The 18445-nt window shown below is 44.2% G+C and overlaps 1 protein-coding gene across 1 annotated transcript in view; it reads right to left on the reverse strand.

The window, feature by feature from the left end:
- Positions 1-18445, reverse strand: part of PRKDC (protein kinase, DNA-activated, catalytic subunit) — a 99022-nt gene that overhangs the window by 20944 nt on the left and 59633 nt on the right. Inside the window, exons 59-71 of the mRNA XM_068158794.1 lie at positions 17534-17749; positions 15751-15863; positions 13535-13666; positions 12091-12270; positions 9642-9850; positions 8819-8957; positions 7991-8179; positions 7074-7298; positions 6357-6465; positions 4107-4218; positions 2378-2567; positions 1118-1292; positions 839-1029 (exon numbers count right to left, since the gene is read on the reverse strand). Of these exons, the coding sequence (XP_068014895.1) occupies positions 839-1029; positions 1118-1292; positions 2378-2567; positions 4107-4218; positions 6357-6465; positions 7074-7298; positions 7991-8179; positions 8819-8957; positions 9642-9850; positions 12091-12270; positions 13535-13666; positions 15751-15863; positions 17534-17749 (2180 nt within the window). The remainder of the gene's footprint in view (positions 1-838; positions 1030-1117; positions 1293-2377; positions 2568-4106; positions 4219-6356; positions 6466-7073; positions 7299-7990; positions 8180-8818; positions 8958-9641; positions 9851-12090; positions 12271-13534; positions 13667-15750; positions 15864-17533; positions 17750-18445) is intronic.

Below are 18445 nucleotides of genomic sequence, written 5' to 3' on the forward strand. Positions count from 1 at the left end.
GTAAGGTTAATGGTTGGACTTGGTAGAGTAGGGTTAATGGTTGGACTTGGTAGAATAGGGTTAATGGTTGGAACTGGTAGAGTAAGGTTAATGGTTGGACTTGGTAGAGTAAGGTTAATGGTTGGAATTGGTAGAATAGGGTTAATGGTTGGACTTGGTAGAGTAAGGTTAATGGTTGGACTTGGTAGAGTAGGGTTAATGGTTGGAACTGGTAGAGTAAGGTTAATGGTTGGACTTGGTAGAGTAGGGTTAATGGTTGGACTTGGTAGAGTAAGGTTAATGGTTGGACTTGGTAGAATAGGGTTAATGGTTGGAACTGGTAGAGTAAGGTTAATGGTTGGACTTGGTAGAGTAGGGTTAATGGTTGGACTGATCTTGACAGTCTTTTCCAACCTAAATAATTCTGTCATTCTATTATTACTGGTATCATTAAGAGTATTATAAAGATCTCTTTATGAAATAAGAGAGCCTGAGAGCAGGAAGCAGAAATGCCCAGCTCAAATGAAGGCATGCTTAGAGAATCACATTCCCAAGCCTTGTCTTGCAGCTGCATGCAGGTACTACGCCTGTGTGCTTCCCCACCAAACAAAAGGCAGGAGCGGGGGAACACAAGAACACTCCACCAGACAAAAAGGCTACAGTAGTGCAGAACTTTATGAGAGCAAAACCCAGACAAGACAGCAACCACAGCTTTTTATCTTTTCCCTCCCCTAGCTAGTGTTCCAGGACAAACCACTGCTAATAGCAGATGGCTTACATGTTTTCTGTGTCTACCCATACCCAATGAAGTAGTGATTATGACACCGAAATGGTTAAAAGCTTTCCCCCTCTCATTTACCTTTTCAGGATTCTCAAGACTTTCTCCTGTTAGCACAGATATTTTTCTAGCCTTTTCTTCCTCAATTTGCTCAAGGCATTTTGGATCCTGACTAAGAGCATTGGCCATGATGTGGTATGTAGTACCCAGCAGAAGATTCTGGTTTCGGAAGGCCGTGATGTTCTTGCTAAGATAGTCAGGTCTGGTGTCTGCTGTTGGAATTCAAAAACAAAGTTGGTAATTTGGCAACAAAGCAGCTTTGTATAATAAACAAATGTGAAGCAAAGAGAAGGCTGTTACCAAGCAGGGAGATGGTTTTTAACACTGAGAGCACGCGTTCAGGACAACTCTGGTTCCGGCTGCAGCTATGCGTGAAGCGGCAGTAGGCATAGTTCCACCTGACCAGCCAGTCTTCCCTTCCTTTGGCTTCCTTGTGTAGGTCTTTCAGAAGCTTCTTAGCAACTGAGAAGCTGTTCTGTATGCAGATGAAGACAGAGTTTTCAGATAATCTATCTGAAGAGGAAATAAAACTGTTCTGCCACCTAATTAAGGGATGAGAAGATTTAGGTAACAAAAGCAAAGCTATGATAAGATGAAGACAGGGCCATTGCTTGTTGGGACTCACATTCAAAACCAGATTTGTGCTCATGGAGAAATCTGACCAGAGAAGACCACAGGTCTGACAAATTGAGGGAAATAATTCTCTCTGTGTTACTGAACAGACAATAACTGTTCTGCAGAACAAACACAGCTGGGGAATGCAGCTTGGTTCGAAATATCCTTAAACGAATCGCTTCTGTTTGTATCCAGATGAAAACTTTCATGTAAGTAACAGGAAATGAAATGTTATTTGCATTTACTCCTTTAAGGGGGTGTAGCTGGCACAGCACTAATGTTATATTTGGTTCTTATAGTGTTTACAACAAACTCTTGTCACTGCTTGCCATCTCAGAAAATGAAGGAGATCTCAACTTGAATACTATTTGTCTTGTCTCAAGTTTGAACCACCAAGGGCCTGTCATCAAAAGAAGGCTGCTTCAGTCATTTTAAGAGCCAGCCAGATCCAACCCAGAATTAGCAAGTCATTTAGCTTTAGTTCTTTGTATAGGTATTAACCTAGCAGCATTAATAAAAAATGTAAAAAACCCATAAAATCCTAAAATGCTTCATCATTGCTGATGGAAGTAAAGGGCATTGATTCAATCTGAAATTGATCTGTTTTCTTGTACAAAAAGCATAATGTTTGGTTGCAAGCATCCCTTCCATTCAAGACTGAATTATTTCAAGAGTGTCAGAAACCATCTGAGGATCAAAGGGGCTTTCAGGCACATTTCCAGGAATGACAAATGATCATCAAGCTTGTGATCAATATTCATCCATTTCTGTCTTTTTGCTTTGGAACTGACTTTCTTGAGCTTTCAAACTGTCCTGCTCAGAAAGGTGAAAAAGAAACAAGGTCTGCTCTGATAAAAAGGTGCCCAAGACTACCAAGGGGCTTTTCCAGCTGCAGTTTCTATGCATTTTCCCACACAAGTGGAAGCTATCAGACAGTACACTCACCTGTTTCCTGGCACTTTCTACCATCTTCATTTTCATGTTAAATTTGCAGCTTTTAATCATTGTACAAACGTCTTCACCCTGTTGATCCACTTCCATTTGGTCTCCAGCAGCATAGTCTTCATCCACCTCCATACTATCATTGGCCTGATCACAGAGAAATTTATCCTGCAGCTTGTCAAGAAAGAAACACCTGCACAATGACAACAGAAGTACAGATCACCCTGGGATGCATCCAAGGGAAATGAACATTCAAAAGTGTTGATCTGCCTGACAGCAAAGCTCCAGCAAGCTGGAGCAATCACCTTCAGCAAGGGCTAAACACTGTCCTGTTTGTAAAGTCATAAACAGGACAAGCTGACCCTGAGAGCATTCTAGGATCTTGAACTGAGGAGATTAAGTATTAGAAAAGTACAACAATAGAGTGGGTTGGGGGTTTTGGTTGGTTTATTCTAACTTCACCTAACTCCATCAAGCCAGAACTCTCATGTTAGCTTGATAGAAATGCCTCCAGGAGTCTCCATTATACAGTGTAAGTTCAAGGCTGTATTTTAAGTCAATCTGCAATCCAAATGTGCATCACACCAACACATGTAAACATTGAAGTCTGGGTTGCAGAAAAGAGCAGAGACCATACTCAGCATTTGAAAGGGAACTGCCATGAATCAGTGCTCAATCCTTCTCATGCTAATTTAACAGCATCTCTCAATTATGTGTAATGCACAGCTCTGCAGTCTGGAATGGGGCTTGGAACATCCTTTGTCAGTAATTAGATGATCTTTAAGGCCCTATCCAACCCAATCCATTCTACGAATTTAGGATGAAACAAAGGTTTTCTCAAAGCACATAGAGGTGATTAAGTCACTGACAGCCCCTCAAGTCACAAATGTCTTGTGACTTTGTAAAGGAGTAAGACACACCATGTATTCTGCCTAATATTCAACTGCAATAAGCTCTTCTGGAGCCCACCTTTCCTGACACCAAAACAAAATAAACTGCAAAGCACAGTGGGTATCAGCAGAGCTGTTGAAGATATCCCCCAAGAAAAGAGAAAGAATCTAGATGTGCACTGGAGGAATGGATTGGGCTGAAGATAGACACTACTAGGAGGACAGAAAACTTCAGGATTTGGAAAAGCATTCCAGCTTCTCTGGAGCTAATCCAAAGGCGTCTCCAGAGAGCTTTTGCTCTTTCTAGCAACAGTCACACAGAAGAAATCTCTAATTACAGCCCTGGTTATTAATTCTCCTATAAACAGGTGAAGCACAGACAGTGACAGGGCTGGGATTATTGTGTACAGTCCCTAACTCCAGGTCAGCCTAGGAAGTATTACTGCTGGTAACAGACTGGCCTTTGGGATGGTGTTTCATGGAAATAAATGCAGCTAGCCTGCCCATTTAGAAGTGGATGTGTTTAAGGGCAGCTGAGGTGGGCTAGTTGGCGCAGAGCATGCAGTCATCGATGCAATACATGCCTGAAGTAGCTGTTATGTTTCCCCATCAAAACACTGTTTATTCCCTGGCCATTTCTCAGCCACATTTTGCCTCTCACCACAAGTTAATCATACAAAAATTGATTACATTGATAAAGCCATTGCAAGATTTAGGGGGAAAAAAAAAGGACAAGCCATCCAGTGGTTCAACACTCACCCCTCCATGGGAAAGGAAGCAGCATTAGAAACAGCACCCAACAGGCAGACAGAACTAAAGCTAACCCAAGAACATCATTTTACCGGTTTGTAATGATATCATCCCAGATGTTCATAGGATCCATTTTAGCATCTGGATATCTGCTTGTCCAAGTTCTGAGAAGTCTCTTCAGGGAAGCCTGTGAAGCTAGGTTACCTAGAAATCAATTAGGAATGCTTTAAATGCATCCAAATCCAACGAGCGTGAAAAGGGCCAAAAATAAACATAGTCTGACACTGAAACCAGAAAACTGCAATAAAACAACAAACTTTGCACTTCTGGGCTTGCATTCAATACACTGCTTGGTGATCATGCTGCTTGTGTTTATTGCTGAAGCACAGCAGATTCAGTACCATCAGTGTCAGCTGTCACTCACTGGGAATCAGCATGAGGTAGGAAGCTTTCCATACAGGAATGTGCTGGAATACTGTGGAACTGTTAGCTAAATGGAATACATCACTTGGTTTATGTGCACAAATTTGGATTTCATGCCTACCTCAGTAGCTGTAAATGGTACCCCACACCCAGCTTTTATTTTTGCCAACCACTATTTGCTACCAAAAGTGACCCCAACAAAAACCTTCAAAGTGTATTAGCTTTAAACCAAAAGAGATTCTCAGCTCTTATCAGAACAGCTAAGCCAATAAAGCTTTGCAATGGGACACAGAGTTATCTTCAAGCCCATCTTACACAAGAAGACAATACAAAGTAATTCCAGACCTGTGATCCTTCAAGCAGGGCTTTACTCCACTAAATGGGGAAACAGAAATTCGAAGTGCAGGTACACCATGGAAAGAGAAGAGAAGAGAAGAGAGGAGAGGAGAGGAGAGGAGAGGAGAGGAGAGGAGAGGAGAGGAGAGGAGAGGAGAGGAGAGGAGAGGAGAGGAGAGGAGAGGAGAGGAGAGGAGAGGAGAGGAGAGGAGAGGAGAGGAGAGGAGAGGAGAGGAGAGGAGAGGAGAGGAGAGGAGAGGAGAGGAGAGGAGAGGAGAGGAGAGGAGAGGAGAGGAGAGGAGAGGAGAGGAGAGGAGAGGAGAGGAGAGGAGAGGAGAGGAGAGGAGAGGAGAGGAGAGGAGAGGAGAGGAGAGGAGAGGAGAGGAGAGGAGAGGAGAGGAGAGGAGAGGAGAGGAGAGGAGAGGAGAGGAGAGGAGAGGAGAGGAGAGGAGAGGAGAGGAGAGGAGAGGAGAGGAGAGGAGAGGAGAGGAGAGGAGAGGAGAGGAGAGGAGAGGAGAGGAGAGGAGAGGAGAGGAGAGGAGAGGAGAGGAGAGGAGAGGAGAGGAGAGGAGAGGAGAGGAGAGGAGAGGAGAGGAGAGGAGAGGAGAGGAGAGGAGAGGAGAGGAGAGGAGAGGAGAGGAGAGGAGAGGAGAGGAGAGGAGAGGAGAGGAGAGGAGAGGAGAGGAGAGGAGAGGAGAGGAGAGGAGAGGAGAGGAGAGGAGAGGAGAGGAGAGGAGAGGAGAGGAGAGGAGAGGAGAGGAGAGGAGAGGAGAGGAGAGGAGAGGAGAGGAGAGGAGAGGAGAGGTTCGGAGAGGAGAGGTTCGGAGAGGAGAGGTTCGGAGAGGAGAGGAGAGGTTCGGAGAGGAGAGGTTCGGAGAGGAGAGGAGAGGTTCGGAGAGGAGAGGAGAGGTTCGGAGAGGAGAGGAGAGGAGAGGAGAGGAGAGGAGAGGAGAGGAGAGGAGAGGAGAGGAGAGGAGAGGAGAGGAGAGGAGAGGAGAGGAGAGGAGAGGAGAGGTTCAGAGAGGAGAGGAGAGGAGAGGTTCAGAGAGGAGAGGAGAGGAGAGGTTCAGAGAGGAGAGGAGAGGAGAGGAGAGGAGAGGAGAGGAGAGGAGAGGAGAGGAGAGGAGAGGAGAGGAGAGGAGAGAAGAGAAGAGGAGAAGAGAAGAGGAGAAGAGATGAGAATAGGTTGGAAGAGACCTTTGAGATCATTGAGTCCAACCTATCATCAAACACCATCTAATCAACTAAACCATGGCACCAAGCACCCCATCCAGTCTCCTCCTAAACACCTCCAGTGATGGTGACTCCACCACCTCCCTGGGCAACACATTCCAATGGCCAATCACTATCTCTATGAAGAACTTCTTCCTAGCATCCAGTCTAAACCTCCCCTGGCAAAGCTTGAGACTGTGTCCTCTTGTTCTGTTGATGGTTGCCTGGGACCTCCTGGCTACAACCTCCCTTCAGGTAGTTATAGAGAGCAATAAGGTCTCCTCTGAGCCTCCTCTTCTCCCTGCTAAGCAACCCCAGCTCCCTCTATGAAAGGAAAATCACTTAAGGAAAAATAAAATGGAAATCCTTACTTCTCTTGGTCATAAAGCTGATGAAATCCTGTATTTCTGTCAGAGCTTGCACAGACTGCAGCTTGGTCATTCGACTCTGATACAGCAAAGTATCAATGCTGGAATAACTCTGAGAAGAAAGGGGGAGAAGAGGGAATGGAAGATTTCATACACAGGATTTACAATGTGGTTCTATTCAGTGCTCTACAAAGTCTTTATCTGATGCTATTATATATCATGCTGTACAGCCCAAGCTTTTACAAGTCAGTTAATAGCCTGTAATCTGAGAGCAACTCAGCTTTGGACAAGCAGAGAGGCACATTCTAGCTGCAATTCCTACCCTAGGCTTTAGTCCTACAGTCTAATCAAAACTTGGTAATGGAAGGAATGTGTAGCCTCTGAGTGTAATACTCTTTCCAAGCTTGTTCTGGGGACAGGATGTCTCTGAAAAGATGAATTAAATAAGTGCACACAAACAATTACTCTGAAAAATTTCTCCGAGATGAAATCATCACAACAAAACAATTAGAACAGGAGGATGCACTTCTCTGGCTGGCTCACCTCTCATCATTGCAAGCAGTGAGCTCAAAAATTGTCACACAATTGGAAAGCACCTAGATTTCATTGTATTTGGGCAAGTGCTTCTGCAGTGAGTACAACCTAGCACCAGTAACAGCAACAACTTAGCTTCGTGAGTCTGTATGGAAAAATCATACCAGAGATAGCAGGGATTGTTACCTGCATGAAGATCTGCATGCCATTGCTGATATAATACTTGGCTCTGTCAAAATCATCTTGTAGGATGTAAAGCAGACTAAGCTCTTGGCTGTAATGCATCTCTATAATGGCTTTCTTCTGTTCTGTCTTCATTGCCTCATCAATGAAAGTCAGCAAGGCTTGGTCGTTTTCCCCACAGAGCAGTAACTTCAGCTTACTGCGTATGATGTAGGGCAGGTATGTCTCCTGCAAGGGGAAATAGAGGTTTCATTTCTAGGGATGGAATAGTAGATGGTCAATGTTTTGTTCTCAGTGGCAGATCGAATGAAATATTCAAATATTTAACTCTTTCCTTCAGTGTTTTCCCTTTGGACAAATTCCAATTTGCTAGCAAATTACAGCAGCCTTTCCCGGTAGGCTCAAGGAGTTGTTAGCAAATTCTGCCAGCTTCAAAAGCAGTGGCTTGGTGACTCTTAAAACATAGAATCATAGAATCAGCCAGGTTGGAAAAGACCTCAGAGATCATCAAGTCCAACCTATTAGCTAATACCTAACCCCTCCTGACAGCTAAACCATGGCTTCAAGTGCCACATCCAATCGTTTTTTGCACACCTCCAGGGCCCGTGACTCCACCACCTCCCTGGGCAGCACATTCCACATGAATCAAACAAAACTGATAAAAGTAACAAAAACACTGCAAGAAGGTAAGGGTGATAAAGCTGGTACCATATGACCAGCCAGAGACTCAAGGTAAGAATTAAGACACTGTAAAAGCAGAAGCAGTGGCTTCAGTTATTTTATATACACAACTCTCTGCCAATTCTCATAATGAAATCAACCCAAGTAATGCAACTGATTTCCACCCACAACCACATTGCTGTAGGACATCCCTGCAGAGCTAAACCCAGTGCAGAATTAATGAAGAGATTTATAAAAACCTGATAAAATGGATCATCCCATGTTTTGCTTAGGTCTGGAGGTTTTCCACTATCAATATTCATGGTAGCACAATACTCCAGAGACTTCCACTCTGTGAGGTGGTCATAGCATTCCAGAGAAGCAAGTTCCCAGAAGTCCTTCTCTGCTTCTGTTGGGTCTCCATCTTGCCACTCTTCCTTAGAGAGTGCCTAGGGAATGAATTTGAGGGGGAGGAAGATTCTCAGCTGGAATCTGACATTAGTTTCAATTTTAAGTCACCAGGAACTTAACAGCAATTCACTGGCTCATAGCTACCCATTTATCAGAATGGGACAGCAACATTCACTGCAGAATATTCAAGCTTGTAAGTGTTGGTATATAAATGAATTTCAGCCAGCCATCTTCACTAAACCTGTACTGTTAAAGAAGGAGGACTTTAAAGGAAGGTTAATGAGATCCTCCTTCATTTTTACCCACCATAGCTCAGACATTCTCTGCCATGAGCACATGCAGTTTGCTCACTTGGGGCGGCTGTGTGTCCATGGTGCTTCATCTGTCTGCCCAGGTGACCACACACATGAGGCCTTGTAACAAGCAGTAAAAAGCATCACAGTTACTGTTCTGTGGTGACTGCTCATCTGTTCCCATGTCTTTACAGACTGAGAAATCAGACAAACAAAACACAAGGACATTTCAAACAGTATCACAGAAGGCAAGCTTGGAAGGGACCCCAAGATCATCCGGTCCAACCTTTCCAGGTGATGCTGCGTCTCATTTTGGCTTCTTAGTTTCAATTCATGGGAGGTTTATGAAACAAACAAACCAAAAATAGATCATTGTCATTTTACCTCATCATAGCATTTGGCTGCTTCAGCATAATCACTCCTTGCTTCTGCCATCAATGCTTTCTGTGTAATTTCCTTAGTCCCAATCTTCCCACTGAAAATGCCACGCAGGACATCGTAATCCCCCAGGGATCGGTAGAGCCTAGATGATTGGGAAGGGAAATCTTTCAATCAGTTGAACAGAGGAACATCACTGCAAACACCAGCTACTTAGAAAAAGAAGGATTCAATAACCAGTCATACTACTGGCTTCTAATAGCAATATTTGTTATAGAACATCAGAAATGGAAGAAAACTAGAACTGGGTAGATTCAGATTGGATGCTAGGAAGAAGTTCTTCCCCATGAGGGTGGTGAGAGACTGGCACAGGTTGCCCAGGGAGGTGGTGGAAGCCTCATCCCTGGAGGTTTTGAAGGCCAGGCTGGATGTGGCTGTGAGCAACCTGATGTAGTGTGAGGTGTCCCTGCCCATGGCAGAGGCTTGGAACTGGATGATCCTTCCAACCCTAATAATTCTATGATTCTATAAATATATATTTGACTAGATCAGCTTTATTTTGGAGGGTAATACCTGAACTGTGGAAAACCCTGCAGTTGAGAAGCTTTCACCAAGATGGTTTTCAGCAGCCTGAGAGCATCACCAGGCTGCACAGCTGCTAAGGCTAACTGTTCTAACTGAAACACAGCAATTAACTGACTAGAAACTCAAAGTGTATCTAATTCTAAAAGAGAGAAGGACTAAAAAGGAAATCCCAAAAGCTATAAAAAGCAGAGTTCTTCACAAGACAAAGCTAAATGGGAGTAAATTGTCTCAAATAAGACTTTACTTTGCAAGCTCAATCCATCTGATCACGTCTGGGGGAAGCTCTGTCCTTCCACGCATCCGCTTGGGTGGTGGCTCCTCCTCAGGGGACAGAGCCATCAGTGCATGCTCTAGAAGAAGGATACCCACAGGCTGCTGTAAACTTGCAAGGCAGCTTGTGCTCACATTAGCTGAATCCAGTTCTAGCAGTTCCCTGTGCCTGTAACTCATCTCCTATAAAAGGAAAGAAAACAAACCAGGTCTAAGCAACTTGGTATAAAACAGTACTGGCAGTTACCTCCTGCAGATCACAGGTTTGCTATCTCTCTTCCTGCAGTGCAAGCTTTGGATATAAGCTGCTAGATCTCCAGAAGTTCCCACCTCTGGGGAAAGTGGAACCTTCTCCTTCTGTGCTGTCACCCTTGGGACAGAGAACAGCAAAGAATAACCCTTCTGCTTTGCTGCCTCCAGGGAGAGGACAACTCTCTGCACAGAAACACATGGAAGCAGGAAAAGAGGCAGATGGCCACATTCACAGCCTCAGTCTTCCCTCTGTTGGCAGCATGGTGCCTGCTACACCACAGCTGCATTTCACATAACCTATATTGAGTGGTGTTTCAGCTCTTTTTTAATCTGTTCTGAAAGCCAATCCCAGAGCCTCACAGTCAATTTTGAGATTATAGCTGGAGAATAAAACAGCTCTTTCTACTACCAAGTTACTCTCCTGATGAGACTTGAACCTGTAGAAGACTAGAAAGATAAATAAAATCAAACCACCAGACAGAAACAGTGAGTAGGAAGCCTTTCTGAAACATATATACTGTTGGTATATAGGGAGCAGGAGCTGCGTTTCCAAATGGCCAAGCCATGAGGACAGCCTTTGTGAGCCAAATGACAGCTTGGCACTGTCTGCTCTCCCGCCCCCTCTCCCAGCTCTCTCTCCTGATCAAGATGAACTCTACTCCCCCTTGGGAAAAAGTTTTCCTCTCACTGTTACACAGGATGCTCAAACACCCAGGCTGAGGCTTGCCTTCATGCTGCTGTCCTTTTGTTACTGAAGGGGGATGGCAGTGAGATGCTCTTATTACTACTACAAAATGTCTATTCTTGGCTTATTTTAACTTATCTCTTTCTTTTGAGACTTCACTTTACATCTATTCAGAAAAAAAGCAATCCAACACAACAGTGTGATTAATAGGGTTGAACAGACAGCATAAATCAACACAAAGAATGATATCAAGACAGGGAACCAACAAATACAATGTGAAGAGGGAATATTAACAGACAGCTATTGTGAGATGCTGGCTAGAAAAATTCCAAGACAGCCCAGGAAAATCCCCACAGTATTTGACCTTTTCTGCAGCTGCACAGAAAAAAAAAGTAAACAAGAAATTGCCTTTTTTCAGATGTGTAAATCCAAGCACTAAAGGAGTCAAAGTTTGTCACAGTCTAAAAAGCTAGTCCAAACTAGACATTTCTCCTGTATTACACATGACAGCTGCTGTCACAGAGCATTTCATTCTCCGTAACAGCAAGGACTGCCCCTCAAATGAAGCCTATTTGAAGAGCTACAAATCAGACACAACGTTGGGATCAAGAGAGTTGACAAGAAACATTAAATACAATGACAATAGGTATGTAACAGGTGGCTGGAGAAGTTGGGGGGTTTTTTATCCCCTTTGAAATGTGGGGTAAATAAAATTAAGTCCACAGACTGTTTTATGAGTAGAAAGTCTTGTGTTTCCCTTCCAGTAAAATGGCTGTGGTTCACCCACTCACCCTTTGGAGGGAGTGAGCCCTTCTCTCATTATTGGAAGCCCCCAACTACTAATTTGACAGGATAAATAAGGCTAACAAGAAGCAGTCTGACAGCTGCTGATATCCTAAAGGCATCACAGTATTCCTCAGTAAGAGCTTCCCAGAATCAGGAAGAGATGCATGACACCCAAGTAACCCTTTCAATTGTGGCTTCCATTTCAAATCAAGCCTCTTCTTGTTACTGATGCAACTGAAAACATTAAAAGGTGACTCAAACTCTACAGATCAGAAATTGCAGAAACCTTGAAAATAAACCAGTCCAGAGGCACGAATGACCTTGTTCACCTTAACAAGAGTCAAGTTGAGGATCGAGGTGAGGGGAAAGTTCTTCACAGAGAGAGTTGTTAGTTGTTGGAAGGGGCTCCCCAGGGAGGTGGTGGAGTCACTGTCCCTGGAGGCATTCAAAAAGGGATTGGATGTGACACTTGGTGCCATGGTTTAGCAGTCAGGAGGTGTTGGGCGACAGGTTGGACTTGATGATCTCTGAGGTCTTTTCCAACCTTATTGATTCTATGATTCTATGAAATATCCATTTGGTTAGCAATTCTCTTTCCATCTCTGTCTGTATTTCAGTACTAGTATTTAACCTACCACAGGTGTTGATCACACATTCAGAGCCATGATAGTCATTTTCATGCCACATAGCAGGGATTTACCTGGATGCATGCAATGAACGGTGGAAAGTAAGCCACGCTCGTGCTCAGGAAATGATTGAAGTCTCTCAGCAGCTTCTGGCTGATGGCTTTTTTCTCAGAAGGAGCTTTGGATTTTTCTACCTCATGAAGAATTCCACCAAACAAACTGCTGAAAAGCTGCTTGGCAAATGTTGGATCCTTCTGCCAATGCCAAGGAAAGCAATGTCATTGGATCTTGCTGTGACACAATACACTAATAAATAACACTAAGAGATGTGACCCACGCTGTACCTAATCCCTGTGTGGACACTCTTTTGGGAGTGGAATAATTAGTCTGGCATGTACCTACCACACCTCTGCTAGGAATTATTTTATTAGCCATTCATATCCCTAATCCATATCTTAATTCTTCTGCACAAAGAAACTCCAAGACAATGTATTTTACTAGCCATTCATATCCCTAATCCGTATCTTAATTCTTCTGCATAAAGAAACTCCAAGACAATGTAGGTTTCGTGCCAGAATGTTGGTGGAGAGGATGGAATTAATAATTTTCACATATTCACAATTCCCACTGCAGGAACCAGACACCCAACATCATCCCACTGACACTGCTGCCAGTGAGGAGGGTTTCAGGTTAAAACAGAGGGCGTTGATGTGTAAGGAGACCCTCATCTACCATTCACAGAGCTACCCCAGAGAAACAGACTGTCTGTACAGACAGAGAGTTCCATCTGATAGTTAAATGCACTTTTGCAACCCAGAAACACATTTTTTATGTGTAATATACTCCTGTGCATCTTAGCCTAGCATAGGACTGGAGTTTGGTCTAGCTCTTGATCTGATGTTACTCAGACAACTCATGAATGTGCTGCTTCCTCCTCCTACACAGAGATAAGCACCTTCAAAAGAAATCAAATACCAAGTTAATCAGGAACATTGTGACTTCCCAAACACTGTAAAATTGGATAGGTTCAGCCTACAGTTTGTAGTGCTTTTGGGAAAGGAAAAGGAATGCTGAATCAGCTTTACTAAGTACACTGAGGCCACATTTTAGCCACAATAACTTCATTTGCACTTTTACAACTCCACTACAGCCATAAAAAGAATTCAAATGGCTGGGGGTTTGCTGTACAGTGAGATGTCCTTTGCAGTGATGTCTGTAAAGACCACCACCATCTGCTTCTCAAGTAGAGGAACCCAGAGGCAATGGAGAAGAGCTGATATCTCAGGTGCTCAGTGATCAGCTCAACTGCTCAGTTGAGGCAAGCTACAAGGAATCCTCTCATCGCTGCAGCAGCCCAGGCACAGGAGAAGCACTCCCTCAAAACAGGCTCTTTAAACATGTAGCACAGCAGTTGGCTATAAAACACAAAATCAATTTTGAAAGCAGTTGCCCAACTACATGTTGTTTTCCCTACAAGAACAGAAAACCTCAGAAATGATCTCTGAAAAGCAGACAGACCTGGGCAAGGCCCTGCAGAGGGGCGATGAGACTGCAGTATTCAATCTGGATGTCAGGGAGGTCTCCTACTCGGTAACTTCTGTACAAAGTAACCTGGGCATGGTGCTTCATCTTCAGCTCAGATTTCATCTCCTGAAATGCATTGCTCATGTTACACAAAAATAACAACCATATTACTTGGCCAGAGCTGTATCTAGAGAAGACAAAACAAGCAAGAGTGTTTCTCAAGTGCCTGGCAAACCTTGGCCGTGCTCATTAAAACAAATGCATTTTCTACATAGCTGGAACATGGTTAAACTCAACATTATCTTAGCCAATGAAAAAAACCTCCAAAGTCTTGTTCACAGACTTACTTCAGTCATTAACTTTTAATATTAATGCCTTCTAGTTCCTGCTTCCAGACAAGGAGTGTTTAAATCACTTTTAAAGGGAATGACTGTGCCTGAGAGCCAGTGAGCAGCCAGTTACTGCCTGCCAGCTGAGCCACAGTAGTCCATAATGTGATGGTTCTCAGGCTGCTCCAGCTGCAGAGTAAAAAGAGGTTCCTAGAGCTAGGGTTTTTTTTGTTTCACACAGTGGTATGGGGATGAACCTGGTCGAATTAATTCCTAGTAAAACTTAAACCAAACCATAATAAAACTGTTGTAAAGTGCAGTTCCTAACTAGCTGCCCTGCCTGGTGCTGAGGCTTAAAGAAATCCATTTAAACTGAACAAGAGCTACTACCACATACAGACAAAGCTCAACTCTTCCTCTGCCTTCCTCATCATAGTGCTGATATGCCGCTGAGGGAATCAGCAGTAGTTTAGAAGCTGGGATTCTATTTTCTAACTACTGCCATTACCAGTGAAAGCAGCAGACCAATGGTGGATGCATGCATGAGTAGAATGGAGGAGGGAAACAGAAGAAAGCTTGAAGAATTTTTCCTCTTCTGTACACCCTTCCTAATGTTGCTGTTTGAGCCCACTGATTGTTTTTTCTACACAGCTTCAACAGGATGATTTTCTCCTTCTCTGGAGACTTTCACAACCTGGCAGTGCTCCTCTGTGGCCTGCCCTAGGTGACCCTGCTTTGGCAGAGGAGTTGGGACTTGATGATCTCTGGCAGCCCCTTCCAACCCCTAACAATCTGTGATCAAAAAAAATTATTTCAAGAGCAATATGCTGGGAGAATTAGCACTCTACTAAAGCTATTTCCAAATGCTTTCTTGGTCAGGACCTACTTTGTCCTCTTTTGCCCCATCAGGTACACACAAGCCACTGAGCTCCCTGTGTGTTTACGTGCAACAAATCCCTGGAAAAGCCTAAGGGCTCCTGAGGGCATTCAGAGCCATTTCTGGTCTTTTATTGTGGAATATCACAAGAGGTTTTGTTGGTTGCATTTTGGAGTGTCATACAGAATGCTATTACAGGTTCTGTCTTGTAGGGAGGGAGGAAACGGCAGCTATAAGCCTGCAAGCAAATACAGATTGGCTAAAATAGGTGTTTGTGTGGCTCTTCCAGACATGAACTCTGTTTAGACAGTTGTCTGCAGCTACAAATAATTATAAGAGTGTCTCAGACTGGCAGCTCTCAGTCCTGGGTTCCTTTGCTTTTGGTCTAAGTGCTATCATTTTTGGATGATTATGTTATTTTTAGTAACATGAACCTCTGAAAAACTGTTACAGAGCTTAAAATTCTTAAGCATATTTTAAGTACATAACACAACCAGGAAACCCACATAGTACTAAGTTCCTGGCCTGGACAAACACTCAGCAAATGATTATTACTGCCATTCCTTAGGGTTAAAAGCACATGACAGCTCTGGTTTGGCCATCAGCTGTATCACATGGTTGAGTTCACCTTCAGACACTGGATCATGTTCTCCAGCTATTTCTGCAGAGCTGCAGAGTAGCTTCAAAGCTCTTAATTTCCAGGATGACAACCATAAATAGTTTCCCATAGCTGTTAGGGATTCCACCACATAAAGAAACATCTCTTACACATTAAGTGGTAGACTGGAAGTGTCATCATGCAGCTCTTTTCTACTCATGCTAATGACATTACTTAGCTTTAAGCACGTGAAGAGCAGGACTTGCAAATACCTTTCACAGCTCTCATAACAGCCACCAGTACCTCACACCCATCCTTTCTTCACAAACTTTACTTCTAGAGATGAAGTACAAGACTGCATATGACATTGGCACTTAAGGCTTTGAACTTATTTGGATTGACAGACCTTTTCTCTTTTCTGCTCAGCCACACCTTTTCTAGCATAGATCAGGCTGAGCTTCTCTTGGTCCTTCAGGAAACGTCGCCGGAGCCTCAGAATTTCTGCTCGCTCTTCTACACCTAAGGAACACACAATCATGTCCACACCTTTTCCTTTCTCAAGCAAGCTTGAGATTTAAGGCAAGGACACCACATAATAACAAACATTCTCTTTGTATTACTATAAGGCTCCCAGGTGACCTCATTGTGGCCTTCCAGTATCTGAAGGGGGCCTACAGGAAGGCTGGGGAGGGACTTCTCAGGATCTCAGGTAGTGATAGGACTAGGGGGAATGGAATGAAGCTGGAGGTGGGGAGATTCAGGCTGGAGCTGAGGAGGAGGTTCTTCACCATGAGAGTGGTGAAACCCTGGAATGGGTTGTCCAGGGAGGCCCCGTCCCTGGAGGTGTTTAAGAGCAGGCTGGACGAGGCTCTGGCCAGCCTGCTCTAGTGTGGGGTGTCCCTGCCCATGGCAGGGGGGTTGGAAGTAGATGATCCTTGTGGTCCCTTCCAACCCTGACTGATACTATGATACTGTGATACTATTTAGTGGCTTACCAGCTAATCTCCTCAGTTTCATATCAACAACTCAATGCAAGGCCTTTCAACAAGGGAGCAAACGAAAACAGATGAAGTTGTTCCTTGCAGAGGGGGTAAGAAGCCATTGATATAAAAACTTGAAGCACATGGATGAGGGCATAAAGGCTAAAATACTAACACTGGCAAAGGTGCTAAAATTCATGAACAACTTTTGCCCCATATGGCAGATTTCTTTTAAACTCTCAGAGGTTAGTATGACATTTGCACCATACTCCACAGAGTACATATTTAAGTATACAGAGGATGTTCAGCTACATAAAGAGGAGCTAAATAGATTCAAAGATTGGGTAATAACAACATGGTACTGTATTATTTAAGTTATTATTGTGCAGCTGTCACTGGATGAGTTACTGCATGGGACAGTCATGAAAAAAGGCTGTTACAGACTGTTCACTTCAGTCCCACTTCCCAGGAAAGAAGAGTGAGCAAACAGAAGCATATCACTGTAACTGACATTTTCCTGGTAGAAGACCAGGGACTGACTGGAAGGTAGATGACCTCTCTGCTGCTGTAGCTCAGCATGGCCCATTCAAAACTGCCACCTCATTATACCTGAAACACCTCTCAGATACTGAAGGTCAGTCCTCTGCCTGAACTCTTTACTCTCATCCTTCCAGTCCAAATTTTAATGACAAAGTAGGCAAGGGTGAAATGAGAAAGGAATGGGGAGAAGGAGACTAAGCCATTCCACAACAGTACTGGTATTTTTCAATTATTGACTGGGTGGATGAAGCAGCACACTCAGAAAATAGCAGGTAATGCTAATGACAGATTGTGGATCATGTGAGCACAGCTGAAATGGTTTGGAAAAAAATAAGTTTAAAGAGATCTCTCCTTGAAAGAGATAAGCAGTCAAATTTAAACCAGAAGGGACAGAACTGTCTAACATTCACTCTGTGATCACCTTAGGGAGAGGTAGGAATGCAAAGATCAAACTGCCTGGGGTGTTTTGTCCAGTCTCTTTTGGTTTTGTTTAGCAACATATAGCTTTGCAACTCCTGGCACAATTCTACCTCATTATGGATCACCACACACTCCTGGAAACTAGATTTCCCAAGTTGAACCTCAATTAGAATGACAATGGACTTGCCAGTCAAATAACTGACCAAGATGTAATATTCTTATAGAAACTGCATCATAAGGCTTGCAGACCTTTAGTTTTGCTGTCCACCTCATCTCCAGGCAAACTCAACTTCTTTTTCCCAAAATCTGGCCCCACTGGTTTGAAAGTTGCTTGTTTAGTTTTCTCACTCCGTTTATTCACCAAGAGCAGGGATGAAGACAAGGATTCAGAGGAAGAAGGAACTGTGTAGTCTGCCAGTGTGTCAATGCTGCTTCCCGTCAGCCAATTAAAAGAACTTCTACCACCTGTAAAAGAAATGGCAAAAAGAGCTGGAGCACAGGTCAAGTGAAAGCAGCATGCAGAGCTACAGGCTGGGGTTGGAGTGGCTGGAGAGCTGCCAAACAGAGAGGGACCTGGGGGTGCTGATTGACAGCCACCTAAACATGAGCCAGCAGTGTGCCCAGGTGGCCAAGAAGGCCAATGGCATCCTGGCCTGCATCAAGAATAGTGTGGCCAGCAGGAGCAGGGAAGTCATTGTGCCCCTGTACTCAGCACTGGTTAGGCCACACCTTGAGTGCTGTGCCCAGTTCTGGGCCCCCCAATTTAAGAAGGACATTGAGACACTTGAACGTGTCCAGAGAAGGGCAACGAGGCTGGGGAGAGGCCTTGAGCACAAGCCCTACAATGAGAGGCTGAAGGAGCTGGGGTTGTTTAGCCTGGAAGAGAGGAGGCTCAGGGGAGACCTTCTTGCTCTCTACAACTACCTGAAGGGAGTTTGTAGCCAGGAGGGGGTTGGTCTTCTCCCAGGGAAGCAGCACCAGAACAAGAGGACACAGTCTCAAGCTGCGCCAGGGGAAGTTTAGGCTCGAGGTGAGGAGAAAGTTCTTCTCAGAGTGAGTTGTTAGCCATTGGAATGGGCTGCCCAGGGAGGTGGTGGAGTCACCATCACTGGAGTGTTCAAGAGGGGATTGGACGTGGCACTTAGTGCCATGGTTTAGTAG

The sequence above is a fragment of the Melanerpes formicivorus genome, unplaced genomic scaffold (genome assembly GCF_026170545.1).
Source record: "Melanerpes formicivorus ecotype bairdi unplaced genomic scaffold, bMelFor1.0.p_v2 SCAF_42, whole genome shotgun sequence".
Taxonomy (NCBI): domain Eukaryota; kingdom Metazoa; phylum Chordata; class Aves; order Piciformes; family Picidae; genus Melanerpes; species Melanerpes formicivorus.